This window comes from Neolamprologus multifasciatus, chromosome 7 (genome assembly GCF_963576455.1).
Source record: "Neolamprologus multifasciatus chromosome 7, fNeoMul1.2, whole genome shotgun sequence".
Lineage (NCBI taxonomy): Eukaryota > Metazoa > Chordata > Actinopteri > Cichliformes > Cichlidae > Neolamprologus > Neolamprologus multifasciatus.
Window position 1 is genome coordinate 27,556,911 of NC_140445.1, and position 21,582 is coordinate 27,578,492.

Here is a 21,582-nt window from a genome sequence, read left to right on the forward strand (position 1 = left end):
GCCAAACCCTGGCTTCACTGGGATCCAGTTGCTGCCTTCACAATAGACCCCACAGCTCATTGCTAATGGAGATAATCAAAGAGTTGTTTCCCCCTGTAAAGGTTATCTGCTATATATCAAATGCTATAATTTGATATTATTGCTGTTTGCATATGATCCTAGTGAGACAAGAAGCCTCGAGTAAAATAAAGAATCAAAAGAATTAAATCTAACTACATGAACGATAATACATTATATCACCATTCAACATTATTCCCATTAGATTCTTGTTATAAATAAAATTTATTTGATAGAGATGATGCTCTTTAAATTACAAAGAGAGCCTATAGCCAATTTCAATTTCCAACTTTTTTCCTAGTTGAGTGTTTAAATACACAAAAATGTTTTACATTATTCAATTACATAAAACTACAACATTATAGAGATAAATGACTACAATCAATACATATTTCTCAGGATCAGAACAGAATTATAATGAAATACAAATAAAAAGACACATTAAGTAGAATACGATTCCTAAAATCTTTACTGTGAAAGATTTAATACAGTATCTATGATACTCTGATTTCAGTTGGAACAAATTTAGATCCACCTTGTGGGGTTTTTTTTTTTTAGTATACAATTTTTTTTAAAATTATATACTAAAAAAAATTATATATATATATATATATATATATATATATATATATATATATATAAATTAATGAATCACTCAAAGTGTTTGACAGATTCTGATTTTTGAAGGTTGTGTCAATGATGACAATGAAGGGCCTTTTTTATCCATTCATCCTGTCCTGACTACCCATTCTATTTTTCAGCACAGGTTACTTTTCTCAGTCAACTCCTCACACAATCAACATCCTGAACAAATATTTAGCATAGTGTGCATTTTAAAAACTTCCAAGGAAAGAAAAAAAAAGGCATTGAGAGCACCACTCAATCCAACTAAACGAATGGGTTATTACGCCAGCACTACATTAATGATTACAGTGTCACTTTCACTCCAGAAGGCTGGCCATCTGGCCAAGCTAATGCCTATGATATGACATGCCAGCACTTTCACTGAGTGCTTTGTTACTGTGTCACCCACCCCCTCGCCCCTCCAATCACACACACACCACCACAAAAACACTACCACACACACAAACACACACATACACCATTGGCTATTTAGTGCACTCCATAGCAGGTGTCTGTGGAGGCGGGACGTACCATCTGTACCCTGCAGGTGGATAACAGCACCAACTGTGCCTCTGTGGTCGGCAGGAGCGTGTGGAGATGTGGGTTTAAATTCTAGTGAAACACAAAAGAGTTAGCAGAGCCTGGCTGGTGGTGTCACGAATGTGTGGTGTTACTAAAAAATCTGCAGCTGATATGTAAAAATAAATAAATAAATAAATAAATAAATAAATAAATAACAGTATTATACTTAGAAAAATCCCTCAGCATCCCACCGAGGCTAAGGTTGATCATTCACCCAACAAAAGTGGTGACTGTAAAATGTGGGTGGATTGTCACTCACCAAGTATGGACACCTCTCCTTCTAAAAGAGAGTTTCGCCACCGGCCTGATAATGACCCATAACCTCTTGTGAACACCCAGGGGGCAGTTGGGTACAACAAACAAACACTAAACATCTCAACAGGCAATATGGGTCACACACAAACACTTGTGTGATTTTCTTGGGGGGGAGGAAGAAATGTGAATGGTTTTTAAGTGGGAAAAGAAAAAAGCACATGTACACACAGACATGCACACTTACTTCCTCCTTTCCTTAAATGACTCTGACTTATCGGGCCTTGTTTGCAGGTTCTTGATTAATTCTACAGAAATGTCAAAAATACTATGACACAATTACATGTTTTCAGACCAAAAATGGGACAAAACAAAACGAGGAAGAAGCTCTCAAAAAAGTAAATATTTATATCGACTATATCATTGCTCCTTTATAAATTACAAGCTATAAAGCGATTAAACCTAGTTTTATGTCAGCATGCTTAGAAGCAGCAGGACAAGAAGTAACTGAGCTCTGGCCTGTTAATGTATAATCGGTGTGTCCTGCTGCCACCTAGTGTGTAGTTGAATTAATGGCGGTAGACAAGATGGAGACTAAGCGTCAATTCAGGGTTTTTGCAGCACAGTAGATTTTTTTTTTTTTTTTTTGGCGCGACCTCAAGAAGTTTAAGCCAAAAAACAAGGAGAAAACTGCCAGCATTGTAATATTATTTTTAACCTGACCATTTTTTTAACTGGTCTTCATAATCATCAATCATAATAGACACACTTACTGCCTTTACGATCTGGAGGTGGCTCACACTTACATTCACTCCCAAATGTTTCATTCTGAGCCAGGAGTAAAACTAACAGTTGAAAATATTCTCAGATTTTCTAAAGATCTGTGACTAAACAGTGCTGGTCATGGCTCTGAGATCAGTACATGCTCTTTTCAGTAGGTTTGGAAAAAAGGTCAAGAAGACAATTAAGCCAGAGGAAAGAAACCAAAAAAAGGTCACAGTTTAATCAGAATCTTGTATTTACTTTATAAGGTGTGTGGAGGGACTGGTGCGTCGTTAAAATGCCATTCTGCCACTTCATCTCTCAAGTTGGTTCCTGTGTACTTTATAATTGTAGCACCGAGTCATTATCCACCTGCTATAAAAGTTAGTCGCAGCTGAGTGCACGCTTTTAGGTCAGTGCGAAACCTAACCAGCAGAATTTCTATCACAAATAAAGAGCTGCAGCTGTTTTTCCATGCATACTTACACAAAATGAGTACGCCTACTAATATAAAGACGAAAAAAAGCAATAAAAGTCTAAAAAGCTGGCAATAAATCACGCAGAATGCGCTGGTCTTTTCTCTGATCAAGTCTTAGAAAGGCGATTTTTAGAGGTCAGTCACTTATTAAAATCTGCAAATATTCCTATTGATACTGTTATGTGAAATAACTACACAAAGCAGAAAACCCAGCATAGCAACAGTAGCTCTAAAGATTTAAATTAAATTTCAGGTATATAATAGACAAAAGAGCCAAATTTATTTGATTTCTATCAACTTCTGTTTCCTGATTTTCAAATGTCAAAAAAAAAAACCCCACAAAAAACAAACAAACAAACAAAACAGCTGTAATATTTGCTGAGGGCAAATGTTCTAATGGTAAAACTGATAAAAATTAATCACGTAAACTGATAAAATGAGTCATGCTTCTTTCTCTGGTATATTCACTACATGTACAAAGTACTGGGCCACAGTCCCACCTAGCCGTGCAGTCTGCCTTTACAAACATCTGCAAAAGAATGGGTCATTCTACAGAGCTCAGTGATTCAAGTGTGGTACTTTATTAGTATGCAACTGCAAGAAGTCAATTTTTGGTAAATTTCTTCCTTCCCAGGTATTCCACAAAGTGGAAGCATTTAGGAATCAGAGTAGAAGTAATGCCAAAGTGACCCAGTACTTTTTGACCACTTAGTGTTGAGCATCATACACATCATTGATGATTTACAGGCTGTAAAACGTGTTACATGGGAGTCATTTTACTTTAAGTTTTACAAAAGTAGAACAGCAGGAGTGGTATAAATGATTAACTATGATAAATCTGTATACGAATAAAATTGACAAAAAAAGAGCATCAAATTAGCTCACTATGTTTTTACACACCACGCTGCATTTAATCATTAGCTCTTATGAATCTATGCTCTCTTCCACAATGTCTCTTTTGTCCCGTCTTCCTCCCCTCACCTCAAGCCAGTCGCGGCTGATTGCTGTCCCTCCCTGAGCCTGGTTCTGCCAGAGGTTTCTTCCTGTTAAAAGGAACATTTCCTTCTCCTTATAGCAAAATGCGTGCTCAAAGGGATTTCTCTGTATTATTGTAGGGTCTTACCTTACAGTTTAAAGCACCTTAAGGTGAGCTGTTGCTTTAATTTGGTGCTTTATACATAAACAAAACGGAATTAAACTGAATTTCAGATGGTGATCATATTTTTTCTTATTTTTAATACAGTGTGCCTTGTTAACATTTCATCGAGTCACAGAAAAGGAAAAAAAAAAAACAACAACAAAAAAGAAAAAACGAGCTCATCTGTAAACACAAACTGAAATAATGGAAATTTGGGTTTCTAGCCTCATCTTACAAAAGTATATGGCTGCAGGATATTTGCAACTTTCAGCATGTCATGGCCTTTTTGTTATTGACGGCTTGGTTTTATGTTGCATTATACAAGTCAGTATAAGCATGTGTACCTATGGGGGGGGGGGGAGGGGGGGGCAGTCTCACATAGTTCCATGTAGATATAAAAGGCAAAAAAAACCTCCTGAAGAACAAAAGGAGTAAAACACCCATTAAAGGTGTTTTACTCCTTTTGTAAAGCGATTGCTGTGCCTTTAGCATATACGGTTTCACAGCAAGCATGCAATCAGGTGACACAGCTTTCAGTCATACTGTGTGTTGACAAATGGCAGTGCACACCTCTATGTCAAACACAGGCTGGCCCAACAATAAACAATAAAAAAAAAGAGTGCTGCTTGCCTCGCTTGCTCCACTTCCAGTGCTTGCTTACAAATAACTTTGCACAGGAGAAACTCGACAGTCGACTGTCACCATAGAGGCGAACAGTCACACAACAGAATTTTGATCTAAAAATGTAGGTAATCACTCCTTTAGTTGGAACAACAGGAATGACCTCAGAAGTGCAATATGCAGGACGTAATATAGCAGAGGTAGCCACAGCCCCGTGCAAAGAAAATACACCAAAAACCTACTGACTGTATGAATGAATCTGTTACAGTTCCTTTTGTGTGTGTTTGAGGGCATGTGCATTTGAACGTGAAAATGAGACAGAGAGACTCTCATGTGGATCAGTGTATTCTACAGTCTCTCGGGGGTTTATGTAACCACTTTAGGAAGCTTAGAGACCTACGATGTACTAGATTCACAGCACCACATACGTAAACATCACAGAGACACAAAAGCAGAAATGCCACCCAATATTAAAGTAACTATACTAACCGATTGCATCTTATCATCCCAGCGGACAGTTAATAATCCTCTTTCCTTCTGCATGATGTGACCTTTTATCCGCTGACACTTATCTCCCCCTCTTGTTTACCTCGCTCTCTGATGCTGCTGAGAATAATCTGAGCCAAGTTCGCACTGGATCCTCTCCTGCTGCAAATCTATATAAATTTTTAATCCTTAAAAAGCCACATGTGGCCCACCAGCTGACATAAACACACACGGTTCAAACACGCAGATGCTGCCTTTTCTCTGTCCAACGTCTGTTGTGAAACGTTGAGTGCGTGCCAGCAGTGTAATGCCACGTCATGAAAATCTGAAAAATAGCATTTATTTCTGCAGCTTGGCTCTTTCACTGAGAGATATTGGATTCAGTGATGGAGATGAAGGTTAACAGAGACGGAGAGAGAGAAAGGCATGTCATCTGAGTGATTAAGGCCACCAGTGCGGGGGCGCTGCACGTGTGTGTGCGTGTTAGATGTAGCAGGGGCAGGGACGGATTAAAATACAGAGAGAATCAGCCTACGCCATAGTTGCCAGAGGCATTGGAGGAAGAAGAGGAGGGTGAGCGAGGGCCACAATAAGATGCCCTGACAAAGAATCACACCATTAGGATAAGACAATAGCACGTTTGCCTGTTTATTATCAGAGAGAAGCCATTTGAACCTCACACAGGTAACCAAACTTCAGAGTGTTATTACAATACGCACAAAGAACTAGTCCAAAATTCTCAGTTTACTCTTGTCAAGCTGATATATATTTTTTTAAATCTCAGTTTTAACTCTGCAAATCCAAAGACTGTAGAGTGGCGTGCATGACAAACAGTCATAGAATTCAAATGTTCCTAATTATTAGCTGCCCTTTCACGTCAACGATTAATGATTTTGTCAGTAAAAATTATATACATTTTTAACCTAGCTGATCATTTCCATCCCGTGCACTGGTTTTATCCTGGTGCTCCAGATTTTCCCACAGTTGAAAAACATGCCAACAGGCTTAATGAATCAAAGACACTCACACAGTTTATTTCAACAGTTTTACTTCCTAGTGGTTGAAAAAAGGTTGAAAATGTTTGAAGATAACCAAACAAAATTACAGTTGTTCAGTAGAATAAAAAGACTCGTGAGATTATCGTGTGGTGGATAATATCTAACAACACCACATTACTTCTGTCTTAGTTAAGTCTTTAAAATCAAGTGCTAGTTTGAGCTGTAATGTCCTCACAGGAACTGAAGAGTTTGTGAGCATAGTAAGTGCAGAGCCGTGTGACAGCACGCTTATCTTTTTCCCCCCCCCACATACCATAACGCACGCAGCGTCCTTCCTCATTCTCCTGCAGAGGAGATCGGCAGGGACCACAATCTGAAGAACCATGCTTGCAGGAGTCGCGCCCCTGTTTAGCACAGACTGAGCGACACCCGTGGGCTGCATGAGAGGGAGTGAAAATAAGTCTCATCAGCACCGCAGTCACACTGATGTGATGCAGAAACTATGCTTTTAATGTGGCGGTGAAATAGCTCTCTTCACGTTGAACGAATAAGAAATGCTTCACCTTTACTGTCAGTCCTTTTATTAGTGGATGTGTCTCTGTTTAGAAATAAAAGACCTGCTGTGGAACACAGTGTCTGTTGATGTCAGAGTTACATCACAGCTTCAAAGAGATTTGGAAAATTGTTTTAAGAGTTCAATGTAACCTCTTAGGTTTAATATTGTCAGTAAGAGAGCCACACTTTTTATAGCTATCTGGATTTTATAACGCAGTGAGCCCCACCTGTTTGGCCGTCGATATCTGGTTAATCATTTGACCTGATTACTGCCGGTTTTACAGAGCTGCATCTGGATATATACACAAACAGCATGACAGACACACAAAAGAGGGAGTGGGTCACAGAACCACAGCAGGTGTGTTGGTGGCAGAGGGCAAGTGGAGCTCTGGTATGTTATCAGAGTGGATAATGAGCCCAGCAGTGCTGCACAGCTAAAGGTGAACAGCACAGCGGGCAGTGGTGCCGGCTTAATGAACACGAGGAGACTCCAGTATTTCCAAAGAATAACAGGTCAGGGCTGGTCAAGTATACAGTGTAATATAAGACTACTGTAAAAAACATGGCTCAAGCTAGTAAGGCTGCCACAGCAGGGACTGAGTTTAGGCTCCTAGGAAAAGGGTGAAGGTGCAGCATTGTAGAGCAGGGGTGTCAAACATTAGGCTCAGGAGCCTTTCATTTACTGCAGCAGCATTTCTTCATCATGTGGAAAAACTGACACATACTGTTGAAAGTGTGCTGACAAAATAGGGAGTTTCTGTGACCCACTTAAGATCAAAGTGAGCTACGTGTGGCCCATTACGTAAAATCGGTTTGAAATCCCTGCTGTAGAGGAAGGGATATGCTGTACTCATAATGTACGGAAGAAATGAAAAGAGTGCACTTAAAGAAAATTTCATCTTGATTATCTTGTTTTCTTAACAGCTTTAACCCAAATTTGTATCTGAAAATAAAATTTGATTACCAAAAACATCACAAAACATCAAATCTTTAAGAAGTTAAATATGACATATATATAAGTTAAACTTGTTTACCACGATAAAAACACTCAGAAAACCATTGGCGTAAAAGCGAGATCACAAACTCACGCTCATTTCCAAACTGTTACTGCTGATCTGTTCAATTCATTTCTCCTCGTCATGTGGATATAATCCAAACGTTTTTTGTCCATCTTCTTTAAATTCATCACATTTTCAAGGCAAAATTTATGAAGTGATTTAAAAGATTGTAGGTGAATCAGGAGATTCATTCTTTGAATAATAAACAGACTTACAGTGAAAGTCTTTACTCAATGAAAATCTGACACTCTCAACAGCAGCACATACACATAACGCATTTGACAAGGTTACACACTGCCACGACTTTGCAATCGGCAGATGGGCACACATCCACATCTTCTTATGTCACTGACTGGCCTGGCCTGCGAGTGAAGGGCGAATGTGTAATCTGAGAACACTGTTTGACAGACAATATCTGGAGATAATGGAAACCATGGGCTTATTTTTGTGAACCATTGGTGGCTGACAAAAAGAAAATGGTTTATTAATCATCTATTAGCGGGAAAAGCAAATATTTAATTATGATTTGCTTTAGAGTAGCACGCAGGTAGAAATCTCCCTGAGCATCCTCGATTCAAAGTCACACTCTGTTCTCTCCAGTTTGCACTGAAAAGCAGCAGCTCTGTCACCTCCATCTTTCACCGCCTGCTTCGTTATTCCACAGCACTGTGAGTGTAGCATGCTCATGCACCAAATTCCCCTCATTTCTAATTACAAGATCTCTCTGTTGCTTCTTTCCACTTCCTTCAATCTATAACCTTACAGGGAAAAAAGCATCATTAGAAAGAGCTTACTCTGTCCTTGTCCTTTTATGCAACTGCAAAAACTTACTTAACTGACTGAGTACAGCTCATTGGTGGGTATGTGTCTGCTGTAAGACCATGCAAATGCACTTAATTCAGAATTCGCCAAAATTTAGAAAATATCGACTTTCTTTTTTTTTTCCCCATGTGAAAACAACACTGGTAGCTCCTATTCGTACTCCTCTTCTAAACAGCCTTTCAAGCTTATCTGTCCTCTCTCATTCTCTCTCCCAACAATCAGTCAGTTTTCTTTTTTCCCCTCCACCAATTGTTTATTTATTTAACACCTCTTTGATCACAAGCCATTCAAGCCCAGGCTACGTCCACACGTACACGGGTATTTTTGAAAACGGAGATTTTCCGTTTTCATTTTAAAAAATAATCCCGTCCACACGTAAAGGCAGAAATGAAGGAAAACGCTGCTAGGAACATGCCAAAGCAACAGGTGGCGATATATTCCTAACCGTGCAGAAATGTTGGCCAATCAGAAGTCTAGAAGCCTCGGTGGGAAAAAGTAAACAAAGCTGGGGCATAGAAGCAGGAGTCGTATGTGTGGAGGGACAGTAACTGTGTGTGTATATGTAAGCATTTAAACACTGCAGAGAGTACAATTAACAGTAATAGTATTGTAGAAATTCATTTCACCGAAACAATAACGTGGCGCACAGTGTGATGTCAAAAAATGCGCACACCTTTGACGCTGCTCTTCCACATGTAAATGCAAAAACGGAGTTTTCAAAAATATCCACCCTGGCCGGAGTTTTTAAAAATCTCAGTTTTCAGTGACCACAAACGCCGTTTACGTGTGGACGAAAGGTGCAAACGCATAGAAAAATCTGCGTTTTCAAAAATACCCGGGTACGTGTGGACGTAGCCCCAGATTAGGTGTTGACGAATGCACTCATGTCACAGATCAAACAAGCTGTTCTCATCTGTAAATGTGAGTTAATCAGTCCACTACTTTGGTCCTGAGGTGCTTTGGTTGCCAGTGGATGAAGCTTAATGCTGTGGTTCTCAATGTAACAGCACAAGACAGCATACAATATGTGCAATATGCCCAAAATCTCATATCCCGATATTAAGACATCTATCGCCGATAACGATATAAATCACAAAAATGTAACATTTTCTGTAAATTCTGTGAATCTCGGCCAGCTCGACTTGTCTGAAGTGTTTCCAGCTGGGCGTTGCGTACCTGGAGTCGAGTGTTTTAACTGATGCATGAAACTATACATTTTTAGACATAGGTTGTAACGGCCGCCGTTTTCTTTATTACACGGCGTGCTGCGGGGAAAAACCTGTTCTAATGTTTGAGTCTAAGGTTTATTTTTTAGCACCTGACGGCTCTTTTTTGCTTCTCATCCGTAAATACTCTGCATCTTTCACGTGATTCAGTTTATTTTGGAAAGTCTCAACAGGATCTTGAACTTTATTGTGAAAGGTTTAGGTGGAAAATAAACAAGCAGACACGCTGTGGTTTTACCAACAACGCATAAAAATAAGCACTGTCTGTCAAGCGCTGTGGTTATATTAAATATAAGAGAAAGAGAGAACTTTAAGAAATTAATATAGCCACTACAGTGACCATCAAAATAATGAAAAATAATGAAAAAATATTGCCATAAACAGTTTATTTTGTGACGCCACAAAACAAACGATAGCCTAAAATGCAACATAGATGTTTTTATATCGTCATCCAATATATATCGTTATATCGAACAGCAGTGCTCTAAAATTTTGCCTATGCTCAGAAATGTTATAGCTGCTTGCGGCAATAAAATAAATAAAGGCAAACCACAGTTATCACCATGTGGCACAAATCATTATCAGGCAACTTAAGAAATGATGATGATGATTTTATACCTTTAGACTTAGAGAAAAATGTCATTTTTGCCTCCATCGTGCAGTAAATACTGATGAAGTGAAAGAGGTTACGATTTCTACTGAGTCTCTGGGTTTTTTTTTTAAGGAGTCAGGTTTTAAGCTCCAAATTTGTTTCGTGGACTCTAGTAGAGTAGCTTTGCATGATTTACTTTCAAAATTATCCTTATTGATCTTACACTGGCTCCTTGACAAATCATTTTAGCTCCTTGTCCTTTTTCTCTTTATGTCAGATTTCTTCCACTTTTAGTCTAAATGCCAGTTAGCAGGGGCTTGTGTGGACCAGAGTTGACCATATAAGGATATGTGCTCTCATGACATCATACAGAGCCATGGGTACAAAAAACCCATAGTGTAAACTAAACATTTGTAACAGAAATTACTTATACTGGCCTTAGCATATGAAACACTGTAACCATTAAACACAGAAAAGCTCACATTCCCTGTAATGTTCAAACAAAATTACACAAGGCAATTCTTCATTTGTTTATCATATAAATTTTACAAATGTCAACAAAAGATAAGAACAATTTCATTCCTGTCAAAGTTAGAGATCGGGAATTTTTTCTTTATTTTTAGCATCCTGATTATAATAAGACTGCTAGAATTTCAGCACTTCATCTGTTATTCATCATGTGGGAAGTTAATGTGCTGAAACCTACTGCAGTCACATGAGCGAGGAAAATTATTCACCTCACGCACAAGCAGCCATACATACACAAACCCACTCTCCGTGCTCATTATGAATGTGTGAGGCTGACAACGGAGCGAAAATGATGGTGAGAGGTGCAGCAGTCAAACAGAAACTGCATGCATTACCATTTTCTAGCATAAAAAGGTTTATACAATAATTAATCTGCAGTAGTAGGCTTTTGGTTCTCCAGAAGGCCAAACCGCAAATGCATATGATGATACTTTTCTAAACACACCTGAACAACATGGCCCTGAGAGCTTAATCCACTGCATTATGAGAAATAGCTGAGTAAATACATGCAGTGGGCATTAGTTGAAGTGTACCGTATTTGCCTAATGCTGAACATATGTTATTAAATCAGCAGAGACGTGTCCCAATTTGCTTCTGTTCAGTCTACAGGCATCGGTTTTCCTCGCGTATGTTCTGAGCTGTCAAGGTCACCATAAATGAACAAATAAAGATGCTCAACGACATGACAATCGTATGACCAAGCTGCTCAAATCTGTTTGCGGCCGTGACAAAAGGAGTCATCGAAGTGAACGTCAAACAGGCAAAGAGGTGGCCTTGCGTCCACATGCCTCCCACACAGTGTTGATGCTAATTAGGAAGCTCAGTTAAGATGACAAAGGAAGAGGAATATAAAACAAGACACAGAACAAGAGATGGAGAATGGATACACATTAATAATATAGATATACATTTGAAAAAGCAGATTTTCTGCACTAGATAAGGACGTTTAGTCTCAGCTAAGACAGAGGAGGTGTGAAAAAAAAAACATTATGCAACTCAGGGACTCAGAAGTCCTTGGAACAAGTGAAAAATGACTTTACTAACCATCTGCTGCTGCTGTTGCCAGGCTGTGTGCTAAGCCGCAGCTTTGCCAGCAAGAAATGAGAGGCAAGCAGAGGCATTCTCACACAGCCTGGTACACACCTACACTCCCAGACCAACACTAAGACACATGCACACAAAAAATCTTTGATTTTTTTTTCTTTAACTTTTGCCACATTACTGTGCACACATTTAAGCTGTTCTACAAATACAGTACAATGAATCACACAGCCATGTGTGTGAATGTAAGCGAGTTAGAGGAAGCAGGAAATGGGTATGCCAAGAGGACCATACACTCCCATTGTGTTCATTTCCTGACCCTTTGATAGCAGACAGGAAGCAGCCCAACAGCCCAAATCAAGTGAAAACATTAAAGAGGTCTGTACACAGCTCCTCACTTGATATAGTCTTCATGGATAGTAGATTTGACTCGATTTGAGTGTTTTTATGCTTGCATATGCGGCTTTTTGGAATTCTGTTTATCCACTATGCTCTAACAAATGCCAACAACTTGTTTGTAGTGGTTTGTTTTCCCTGGCATCTGCTGGAAAAAGACCTGCTAATGTACGCTACCATGGAAGTGGATTACAGCAGAATAATGTAACACGAGCCAATATGCTGGTCAAGTCATTATAAAGAGCCGCAGAACAAGAATGGCTGTCAAGTAGTGATGGGTCGTTCGCGAACGAAATGGCTCTTAGAGCCGGTTCTTTGAAGTGAACGACGCGAGCCGGCTCCTTGGAGTGAACGACGCGAGCCGGGTCCTTATTGGGAGCCGTGAGGGGTTTTTTTTCTTCTTCTTCTTTCTCTCACCCTCTCTCTCGCCCTTTTTTCCGCTAAACTCCGCACACGCGGCCTGTACTTTGCGCTGGGCAGAGGGGGGAGGGGCGTTAGTTACACTCGCAGTAGCACAGGAACAGAGCCAGAGAGAAAGAGAGCGAGGGATAACAACGTCACATTAGAAAGGTATAGTAATCATCCACTATTTTTAGTTGCAGATGATAAAGGATTCAGAAATCATACAGGCCCATATGACAGAATGTGCATCTTCTTTTTGTTTTAATATTTTAATTTATATTTAATTGTGTTGTGGTTTGCAGTGTTTTGTGTTGTTTCACGTTAAATTTGTTTAAAAGGAAAAAGCTGAAAATTTAAATAGTTAAAAGTTTAAAATGTAAATAGTTGTTCTTTGTATTATATGATTTATTTATTACATTTTATGTGGAGTGAATAAATAAAGTATATTTATGGTGGCCCTTAGAGACAAAGGAGTACAAACTCCAAAACACGTACAAACTCCAAAACACGTAAAAACTCAGAAGCACGTACAAACTCCAAAACACGTAAAAACTCAGAAGCACGTACAAACTCAGAATCACGTACAAAAGACAACAGAAGTGCTCCAGGATGCTAGGGCGCAGTGTTGAGCATTTGTTACCTAGTGGCTACACAAGCCAGGAAGTATCAACAACCGGATTTGGTGTGTGGTAATAACAGGTAAATGAATTTTTTTTAATTATTTGAATAAATATGAGTGTTTTTCTATAAATACACAAACAATACGCACATGCTTTCAATTGTGTAATTTAAGTGATCTGGGTAGCTCTGTTTTGGAAGTTCAGTTAACACTAGAAATGTGTTTTGGAGTTTGTATATGCTTTAGAGTTTGTACGTGCTTTGTCTCTAGGGGCCATATATAAACATAAATAAAACCACTTTTTTTACATTAGTAATTCCTTTTCTGCATAATTTTATATTATTGTTAATGATTAAATAATTAAAGCAACAAAACAACCTGAAGAGCCGGTTCGGAGCCGAAAGAGCCGGCTCTTTTTAGTGAGTCGAGCCGAAAGAGCCGGGTCTCTAAAAAGAGCCGGAAATCCCATCACTACTGTCAAGACGTCATTCTGAAGGAAGTGAAATGGGAAAATCATGCTAAGAGAGAACAGAACAAAAGCCAGCCAACATCCAAGGAAGAACTTTGGATGTCCTTCAAGAAAGTTGGAGAACTGTTCCTGAAGACGACTTCAAGAAATGACGCGAAAGCTTGTGTAAGAAAGTTCAAGCCTGTGTTGAAGAATAAAGTTGGGCATATCAAATATTGACTTTCTAGCTTGTTAGAATTCTGCAAATTTGGTCTTTGCCTTATCTACTCCATTTCCATTTATGCATGCACATTTCAACAAATCCAAACACCTACTTTCCATTTTCTTCGCAAAATATAAAGAAATTAGCTAGAAAAAACACCACACATTAGGAAATTTTATACAACTGGGATAATTTCCCTTTTCTGCAGTTAAATGGTTATCAGGTCGAAGAAAAACAAACTCAACAGAAGTTTTTACCCACAGGCTGTCAAACATGCCCTACCTCCACCCTGATTGGAGGATAACTGTACTGCCAACACTCATGGACATTACACCTTATTTATAAACCTGATTTCTATTTATACTTCAACAACATCCCTACCTCTTTAAACTGTATTCATTATAATCTTATTTAGTATAGTTGCAACAGCACCCCCCTACTCAATGTGCAATATCACTGATCACACTGCACCTCTCAATGCACCTGCTCCTCAGATGGCATGTATGTGTATGTATATATATGTAAGCATGTATGTGGAAATATGTGTGTGTATGTATGTACGCATGCATACATGTATATATACATATATGTATGTATGTGCGTGTATGTTTGTATGGGTGTATCCGTATGTTTGCAGGTGTATGTATAACTGTGTAAATGTAAATTTGTCTGTGATTGTGTAAATACTTACGCTATTGTGTACTTCACACACATGGAGAAATTCCAAACAGCCTTTCATTGTTCTTGTAACACTGACAATAAAAGCTATTCTCTTCTATTCTATTCTATTATTTAATACCACTTCTGATTGGACATAGAGGCAGTTTGACAAGTGGCAGCAAGTAGAGGCTTCAGAGTCAGCTTTATTTATTGCAGAGATAGAAAAAGTGGACATATTAACTGTTCTGTAACCCCCAACCCACTTGCCTCATTTCTCAGAAAACCATGCCAAAAACCCTGAAGCCAAAATATAGAGCTGTAAGTGGCTATAAATTGCTGAGGTTGTGAAAACTGTCTACATTATCATTTTCAGTAGCGTAGGTGTTAGTTTCCCTCGGTTATCTGGTACGATGACTCACCTAAAATTAGGGTGGAAACTGGGGCATGACTTTACACCTGCTAATCATGCGAGCATGCTTATCGAGACATGCAGAAACACAGACAGTTGTGCTCAAAAGACAGAGGCAGGAAATACACTGGTAGCTTAAGGCAAATTAAAAAATTTTATTTATTTTTTTTTACATGATGGAAAAATGAGGTCGAACAAGGTTTTGTTTTATACTACTGCCAATCAGGCCCATACCTCGTCTGGCTTATCACTCCCAGTCTGCCATTTATATTTCTGTTCCAGTAACTTCTGTCATTTTAGATAATGATGAGTCTAACCCATTACACTGGAGACAATTACTATGTCATTATCATTAGAGTGAAGCAAAGCAGCACATCCCACAGCGAACAGAACAGAGGTTAAAGGGATTAAAACAATGGCGGTGTGTAGGCAGCAAATGAAAGCTCCTTTATTTTGTCATTTTTTCCCCATTTTATTTTTCATGGTCATCTTGTTTGTTTGCTCCTGGCACGATCAGTTGTTGCAGTACAATATTTCAATTATCCATCCTACGATATTCATTTAGTGAGTCTTATAAAATATTATATATTAGATTGACTAGTGTAAATAATATCAATCGATAGAGGCAGGCATTCGTTCTAACTATATGCACAACGGAAAGAGTGCAGTGAAACTCATGCATGAGGTATTGCTAGTAGTTTTATTTAAAATCAGGCTAAACCGATGCAGACATTCTTGCTAAGGATGTGGCTACACGCAAATGCAAACCTGCTGACAGAGAAAATTTGGTGCTCTGAATTTTCACCTTTTACTACACAGCAGTAATAAAAAGAAAGAAGTGCAGAGAAACTAATTGAAGGTAAAATTCTGCTGACTCCGGTTTCATCAAACGTGTGTGTGTTTGAAATTAGCTAATTGTGGCTTACAGCGCGAGTGAAATGAGTCAGCAAAATACACAGCCGACTTGGGGGGTGTCACACCGAAATATCACTGAAAATGATCGTCTGGTTAGGGGGAAAGCACTGAGGTCGCTGCAGCTCCCGCATATTAAGACAATGCTTTCGAGTAAAAGTTGTCAACTTAACATCTGGGGCTCCGTGCAGCTGTCTGTCTTGGTTGTTCAAAAGTTCATCTGTAGTAAAAGGCTTTTAGCTTATATATTAGGACCAAACTGGACTGCACTGGAGTGAACTGGAGCAGAGTGAATGAATGGATGTTGAGAAAAAGAAACAACAAACAACTGCTAGTCCACAGAATGCTCTCAAATACAAGGGGGAGTGGGAGCTTTAAGGAAGCCACTGCAGCAAAACCTTAGCTGGTCACTTATTTTTCCAGACAAAGACCTCAGTGAGGTGGATCAATATTATTGGTAAGTGTTTCCTGGCCACTGGGTAATTTCAATAATCTTCCCTTTCTCTACCGAGTGACGTCTAATCCCACCAATGACTGCACAAACCACATAACAGGTTCATATGAAACCAGAACGAGCACTTTCTTATCTCTGATCTGCATTTTGTCCTAGAAACACAGTTCATAAAGACTCCAATTAAATCACGGTATCTGTGCAAATCGGTGTATGAATTTGGTCAGCAGATGCTGAGTAGCCTAAAATAACTATTTCCTTACTGTTTTGAACAGAAATCCCCTTGCAAGACCTAGTTAATCCACTTGTCTTGTTCCTCATTCCAGACAGCTTTTTAGAGCTCATGTTTCCTGAAGTCTGCTCAGCAGTGTCACTGACTGTACAGGTGATAGACCGCTTCAGTTATATCATTTCTAAAAGAGCAGTTTTGTTTTTAAACCCAAAGGAAAACACAAATGTCTTTACACACATAGCAGGTCTTTAACCGTATCCACATGTGAACATACTGTATGTAAGCTTTACCTCGTAAGAATATACAGTGATACCAGACAGTGTATAATAACCCAGTGAGAGTTGTTTAATGTCCTGAGTTTTTTTTTTATTTTTTTTTTTAAAATCAACAACAGATGAGTATTGTTGCTGTGCGTGTTTAAAGGAGAGAGCGTGTGATAGCAAAGATATAGATCCTAATCCTAGTGGCAGAAACAGCCGGAGGCAGAGGCTTTCTGAATACTAATCACTCCAACTCTATGTGGGTTTAATGAATGACAAACTTGGCATTTAAGTGTGGCAGCACAATAATGACCAGACTCCTTCTGAATATTAAGAAGTGGAGATGATGCTTCTAATATGAAATGCTAAAATTAGACAAACAAAGCTTTTTTTTGAGTGAAAAAAGGTGACTCTCCTGGCGTTGCTAATATAGTACACACCCCTGAGCCTGAACTACACAACAAACTCTGCGTGCTAAATTTATTCTGTATCTTGGCCACCAGGATAGACATACTTTATGTTATCAATTGGTTAAATTTAGGTTTTGGATTACTTCCATCCCAAAAGAACCCCAGTGTTCAGTGAAAGCTCTATGGCTTACTTAAGCACGATGATGATGTGTCAGTGCCTCCTGAATAAACCACCTGATTACATTGGCCCATTCCCAGTCTCTACATCTACAGTCTTTTAAGGGCATTTCTCCGCAACAAAAGCGACGGCTTTGGCCTTTCCCGTCATCAAAATGTTAAGTCCGCTTTCCATAAGTCTTCTCTTCATGCACAAGAAAGATCATTTTACTTCACAGTTTTAGCTTTCTGATGTCAAACACATGTCTTTCAAGGGAAGCTAGTAAGCCTATAAACTATCACTGAAAGAGCAACCAAACCTAATCGTGTAGCTCAATAGAAACCTGAGAATTTAAAAAAAAAAATTCCATCCTAAAGAAAGTAAAGAACTGGTCGCAACATATTCAGCGACCACTTCTTTAAATTTTTGACATTCAAGCAGCAGTTCCTCAAATGGCCTTGGCTACCAGGAAAGCACAAGACAGAGCAAATTCACACTATTTGGAGCCCAGGGGACGTCAGTGAAGTCTGTAAGGTTTTACTGCTTATTTACATCATTTACATCTATTCCAGGAATATAAAGACTTGGATATATTCACATTACTACGGGGCATGTTATCGGCAAGAATCTGTTGACACGTATAATGATACAGGGTTATGAATCAGTATATTGCAAGGTGTATTCCATTAATTCAGTGGCATTAAAAAAGTAAACTTTTCAAAGAAATGGAACCTAACAGGACACGGGGCAACACAAATGAACCACTGGCTGCTACAAATCTGTTAAGTAAACTATGATTTACACGTAGATGAATCAACACAGTGTTCTAAAGCTTACTATTGTACTCAGCTGTATTTTCTTATACCCAAAATCCTGCTTTGACTTGTAACAATATTAGTCTTTTGCTAGAAATTAGTCAGAAGTAGCCACAGAGTGGCAGAAACGACCTGGCTACTGTTATTGGTCCTTTTTTGTGGCAGCCATCATTAAGGTGCAATTCCATCTTTCTTGGGATGTCAATCAAATAGCCATTGGCACTGGATTATTGACAGTAATTCCAGAAATTCCATGAATATCACGATTACTGTTAGTACCGATGTATCACAGCATCCCTTTTTGCTGTGACTGAAAACCAAGAATTTGTACTGTATTTCATTTAAAGCTTTCATTTCTCCAAGCCGTCGTAGATCAGTCAAAGTCCACTCACACTGCATATGCAATACAAGCTTCAAATGTAAACACTACGCACATTTCATTTGTCACAAAGCACATCAGAGCACACGCCTTGAACAACCACTTTAAATTGAAAACAGGCTTATTTTTTTTCTTTTTACACATTCATTCTTATAGAAATCTAAAAAATATACGTTAACATCAACAAATTCATACTAGTTTGGGTCAATAGAGGCAGTCAATGTTGAGTATAGTGTGTGTGTGTGTGTGTGTGTGTGTGCCCCTTTAATAAAAGATAAAGATTACATGAGTCCAGCTGTTGGTTCTCCCACGGGTTTTCTGCATTAATGGCTGAGAAGCAGATTATCGCCCCTGCACATATTAACCATCTCTGTGTGGTAAAACATTAGACACACACACTCACATATAAACTGAAATTATCAAGAAAACCTGCAGCCTGGTAGTTCCCACATACTTAAAAATTGCCCACTTGGTTTATGCATCACTTCATTTGTCTTGCATTTTTATAGGGTTATTGTGACATTAACAAAGGTGCAATTGTCAGCACAGAACGAAACAGCCTGAGTAACCTGACAAGGAAGGAAATTTGAATTTTTTCGCCTTTGTCTTTCCATTGTGCTCTTGTCACTCATTCAGATTCACACGCACTTGCTTAACCTGCCCTCAGCAGCAAGACACACACACACAACCAAACAAACACCATAACCAACAGTTAAAGTGTGAACAAATCACACGTGTATAGTTGAACGTCTCTTCCCCGCGTTAATAACAAAAGCTCTTTGGTGACACGTTTAGTAGCGTTAATTGTAGCGACAGACAGTCGCGCTACAGCTGAAAACAAGCTCAGGCCACGGATGTTAAGGTGTCCCGTTGGGGATTTACCTGGCAGTCTAGCGCTGACGGGGATGACACAGAGGAGGACCGCGGAGAGCAGCGGCAGCAGCAGCGAGGCCCGGCGCCTGCGCCCGCACCGCGGGCTGGAGAACAGCAGCATCCTTGAGTCTTTTCGGGGACGTTGAACCGCAGACGGGGACGGGGTTTGTTGTCATTCCCCCATCACTTCTTCTTCTTCTTCTTTTTTAAGGTTTTTGTTCTCTGATGCAGGCGAGCTTCAGCGCAATGAGCCCACAGCGATAAGCCGAGCACGTCGCACCGAAGTGCAGTTTCACCACACACACACTGCGCACCGTAATCCTTACAGTGCTAAAGATAGCGGAGCTTCAGGCAGGGGAGGGTATGTGTTTGACGTGCTGCCTTCAGGGCCTTCTCGGAAACTTACAGATAAAAAATACAGACTCCCCTTGACACGTTTACAGTTTGAACATATTGGTTTTCTTTTTTCATCAAAGCTATAATTATGCAGACAGTGATAGGCTGCTAATTCACTTCAAATACATTTTAATGGTTTGTTATTGAAAGTCATTTGAAATCAATTTAGCTTCCCTTATTTTAGCCAAAATAAGGTCCACCTAAGCAAAAGTAAGTTGACATTTTATCTTAAAAGCTTTTCTATGGACAAATGTTGGTCAGGTTTTCATTAGTTAAGCTAAAGAGGTCTACAGTATAATATTTCGCTTTCTGTATTGTCATAAGGACGAAACAATATGAATTGTTTTTATGACTTTACAAAAATATTGGGACCTAATTTTACAAATTTTATGAAAAGGAAAAGCTGCCTTCACTGGTGCTCAATTTTTTTCTAGTTTCAAATGCTCCAGTCAAATAGGAGAAATTGAAACGTGTCAGGGTATCATGTTAAATGTATAGGTTAAATACGTGTGACAGATAAAGACAAAGGAAATGAAAGTCAACAAAAACTACAATTCCTAAAATGCTGATATCACATATTAACTGCGAATTAAACATCACCGGAATTTCCCACCTTTTATAAATGATGGAAAATTCCTAACCTAACCTCAATCATCATGATGTCTTAAATCTTAAATCACAGATTTCCCACATGCACCTGTGATATTATCTTAACTAACCTCATTGCCGTGATAGCCAGGACATTGATTAAAAAAGAAAATGCGTGTACTGAATCATCCGAAGTTATACAGAGATATTTCTACCACCAGATCGAGATCGTGTCTGATCAGATTCCCACTTGCACTTGAATGCAACAGTTTACCGAGCGATTACAATCAGGATACCACGTGAACGCGTACGTGAAGTTTGATGTCATGGAGGAACCGGTTTAATAATGTGATCCTCTTGGTTTGATGGTTTTCATGCAGCTGGATAGAGTCGTGTATTCATGCAAAACTCCTAGTCTTATTTTAATGCGGATAACTGTTCACAGTCATAGTCTACGCATTGCTATTCTTTTTTTATTATTATTATTCTTGTTTATCAATTTTTTCCTCTTCCTAGCAGTACAGATATTATCCAAATGCAGATAGCTGCAAAGGGAGACAGCTGAGGAGCAACAGGTAGCAGCAGGTGGGGGTAAAATGATCTCCAGTTGTATTTTTAAGATGTATAGATAGACATCGAATAGACAAACATAAATAGGCCTCTTTTTTCCATTGTTGTCCCTCCTGTCTGCCAAAGCCATTATTGTTATTTCCCAAACACAGACCAAATGGCGAATAGCAGCTGGAGCCTGTTTGCTTGCTTAGTGCTGAAAGACCATTGCCAAACAAAGAGCGGAATTTAGGTCAGCAAGGATCTTTAGCTGTCCGGTTCAAAGTAAGTCCTCAAACCAGACTACTAGTATCTCACAGTCTTCCTGTACAAAAAGAAAGAGAGCGTATTGCCTACACCCTCTGTCAGTTCAAATGTTTTACATATCAGGACATAATAAAAAATTATCTAGTCTTTAGCAGCTCTTAAAGTTAAGTAAGTGCAACCTGAAATGAACAGGCGAACATGGCATTACACACATAGTACCCATGACATATGAAGTAATGGTTTTCTCTGTGGAGAAGTTTTCACCCACTCTTTCATATAAAATTTGCTTCACGGTTTCATTTATGTAGAGCTCGAT

The 21,582-nt window shown here is 39.0% G+C and overlaps 1 protein-coding gene and 2 long non-coding RNA genes across 3 annotated transcripts in view; all 3 read right to left on the reverse strand.

Annotated features, from left to right (window-relative positions):
* Nucleotides 1-19,810, reverse strand: part of npdc1a (neural proliferation, differentiation and control, 1a) — a 22,980-nt gene extending 3,170 nt beyond the window's left edge. Inside the window, exons 1-2 of the mRNA XM_085164553.1 lie at nucleotides 19,476-19,810; nucleotides 6,210-6,434 (exon numbers count right to left, since the gene is read on the reverse strand). Of these exons, the coding sequence (XP_085020679.1) occupies nucleotides 6,210-6,434; nucleotides 19,476-19,587 (337 nt within the window). The 5' untranslated portion in view covers nucleotides 19,588-19,810. The remainder of the gene's footprint in view (nucleotides 1-6,209; nucleotides 6,435-19,475) is intronic.
* Nucleotides 806-6,206, reverse strand: LOC146514453 (uncharacterized). The gene is made up of 2 exons (XR_014874838.1): nucleotides 4,159-6,206; nucleotides 806-4,076 (listed from the first exon to the last, which is right to left on the reverse strand). It is a non-coding gene; the product is annotated as an uncharacterized LOC146514453 (long non-coding RNA).
* On the reverse strand, nucleotides 7,814-19,310 carry LOC146514454 (uncharacterized). Its single transcript, XR_014874837.1, has 2 exons — nucleotides 14,341-19,310; nucleotides 7,814-14,054 (listed from the first exon to the last, which is right to left on the reverse strand). It is a non-coding gene; the product is annotated as an uncharacterized LOC146514454 (long non-coding RNA).
* Nucleotides 19,811-21,582: the final 1,772 nt, after the last annotated feature.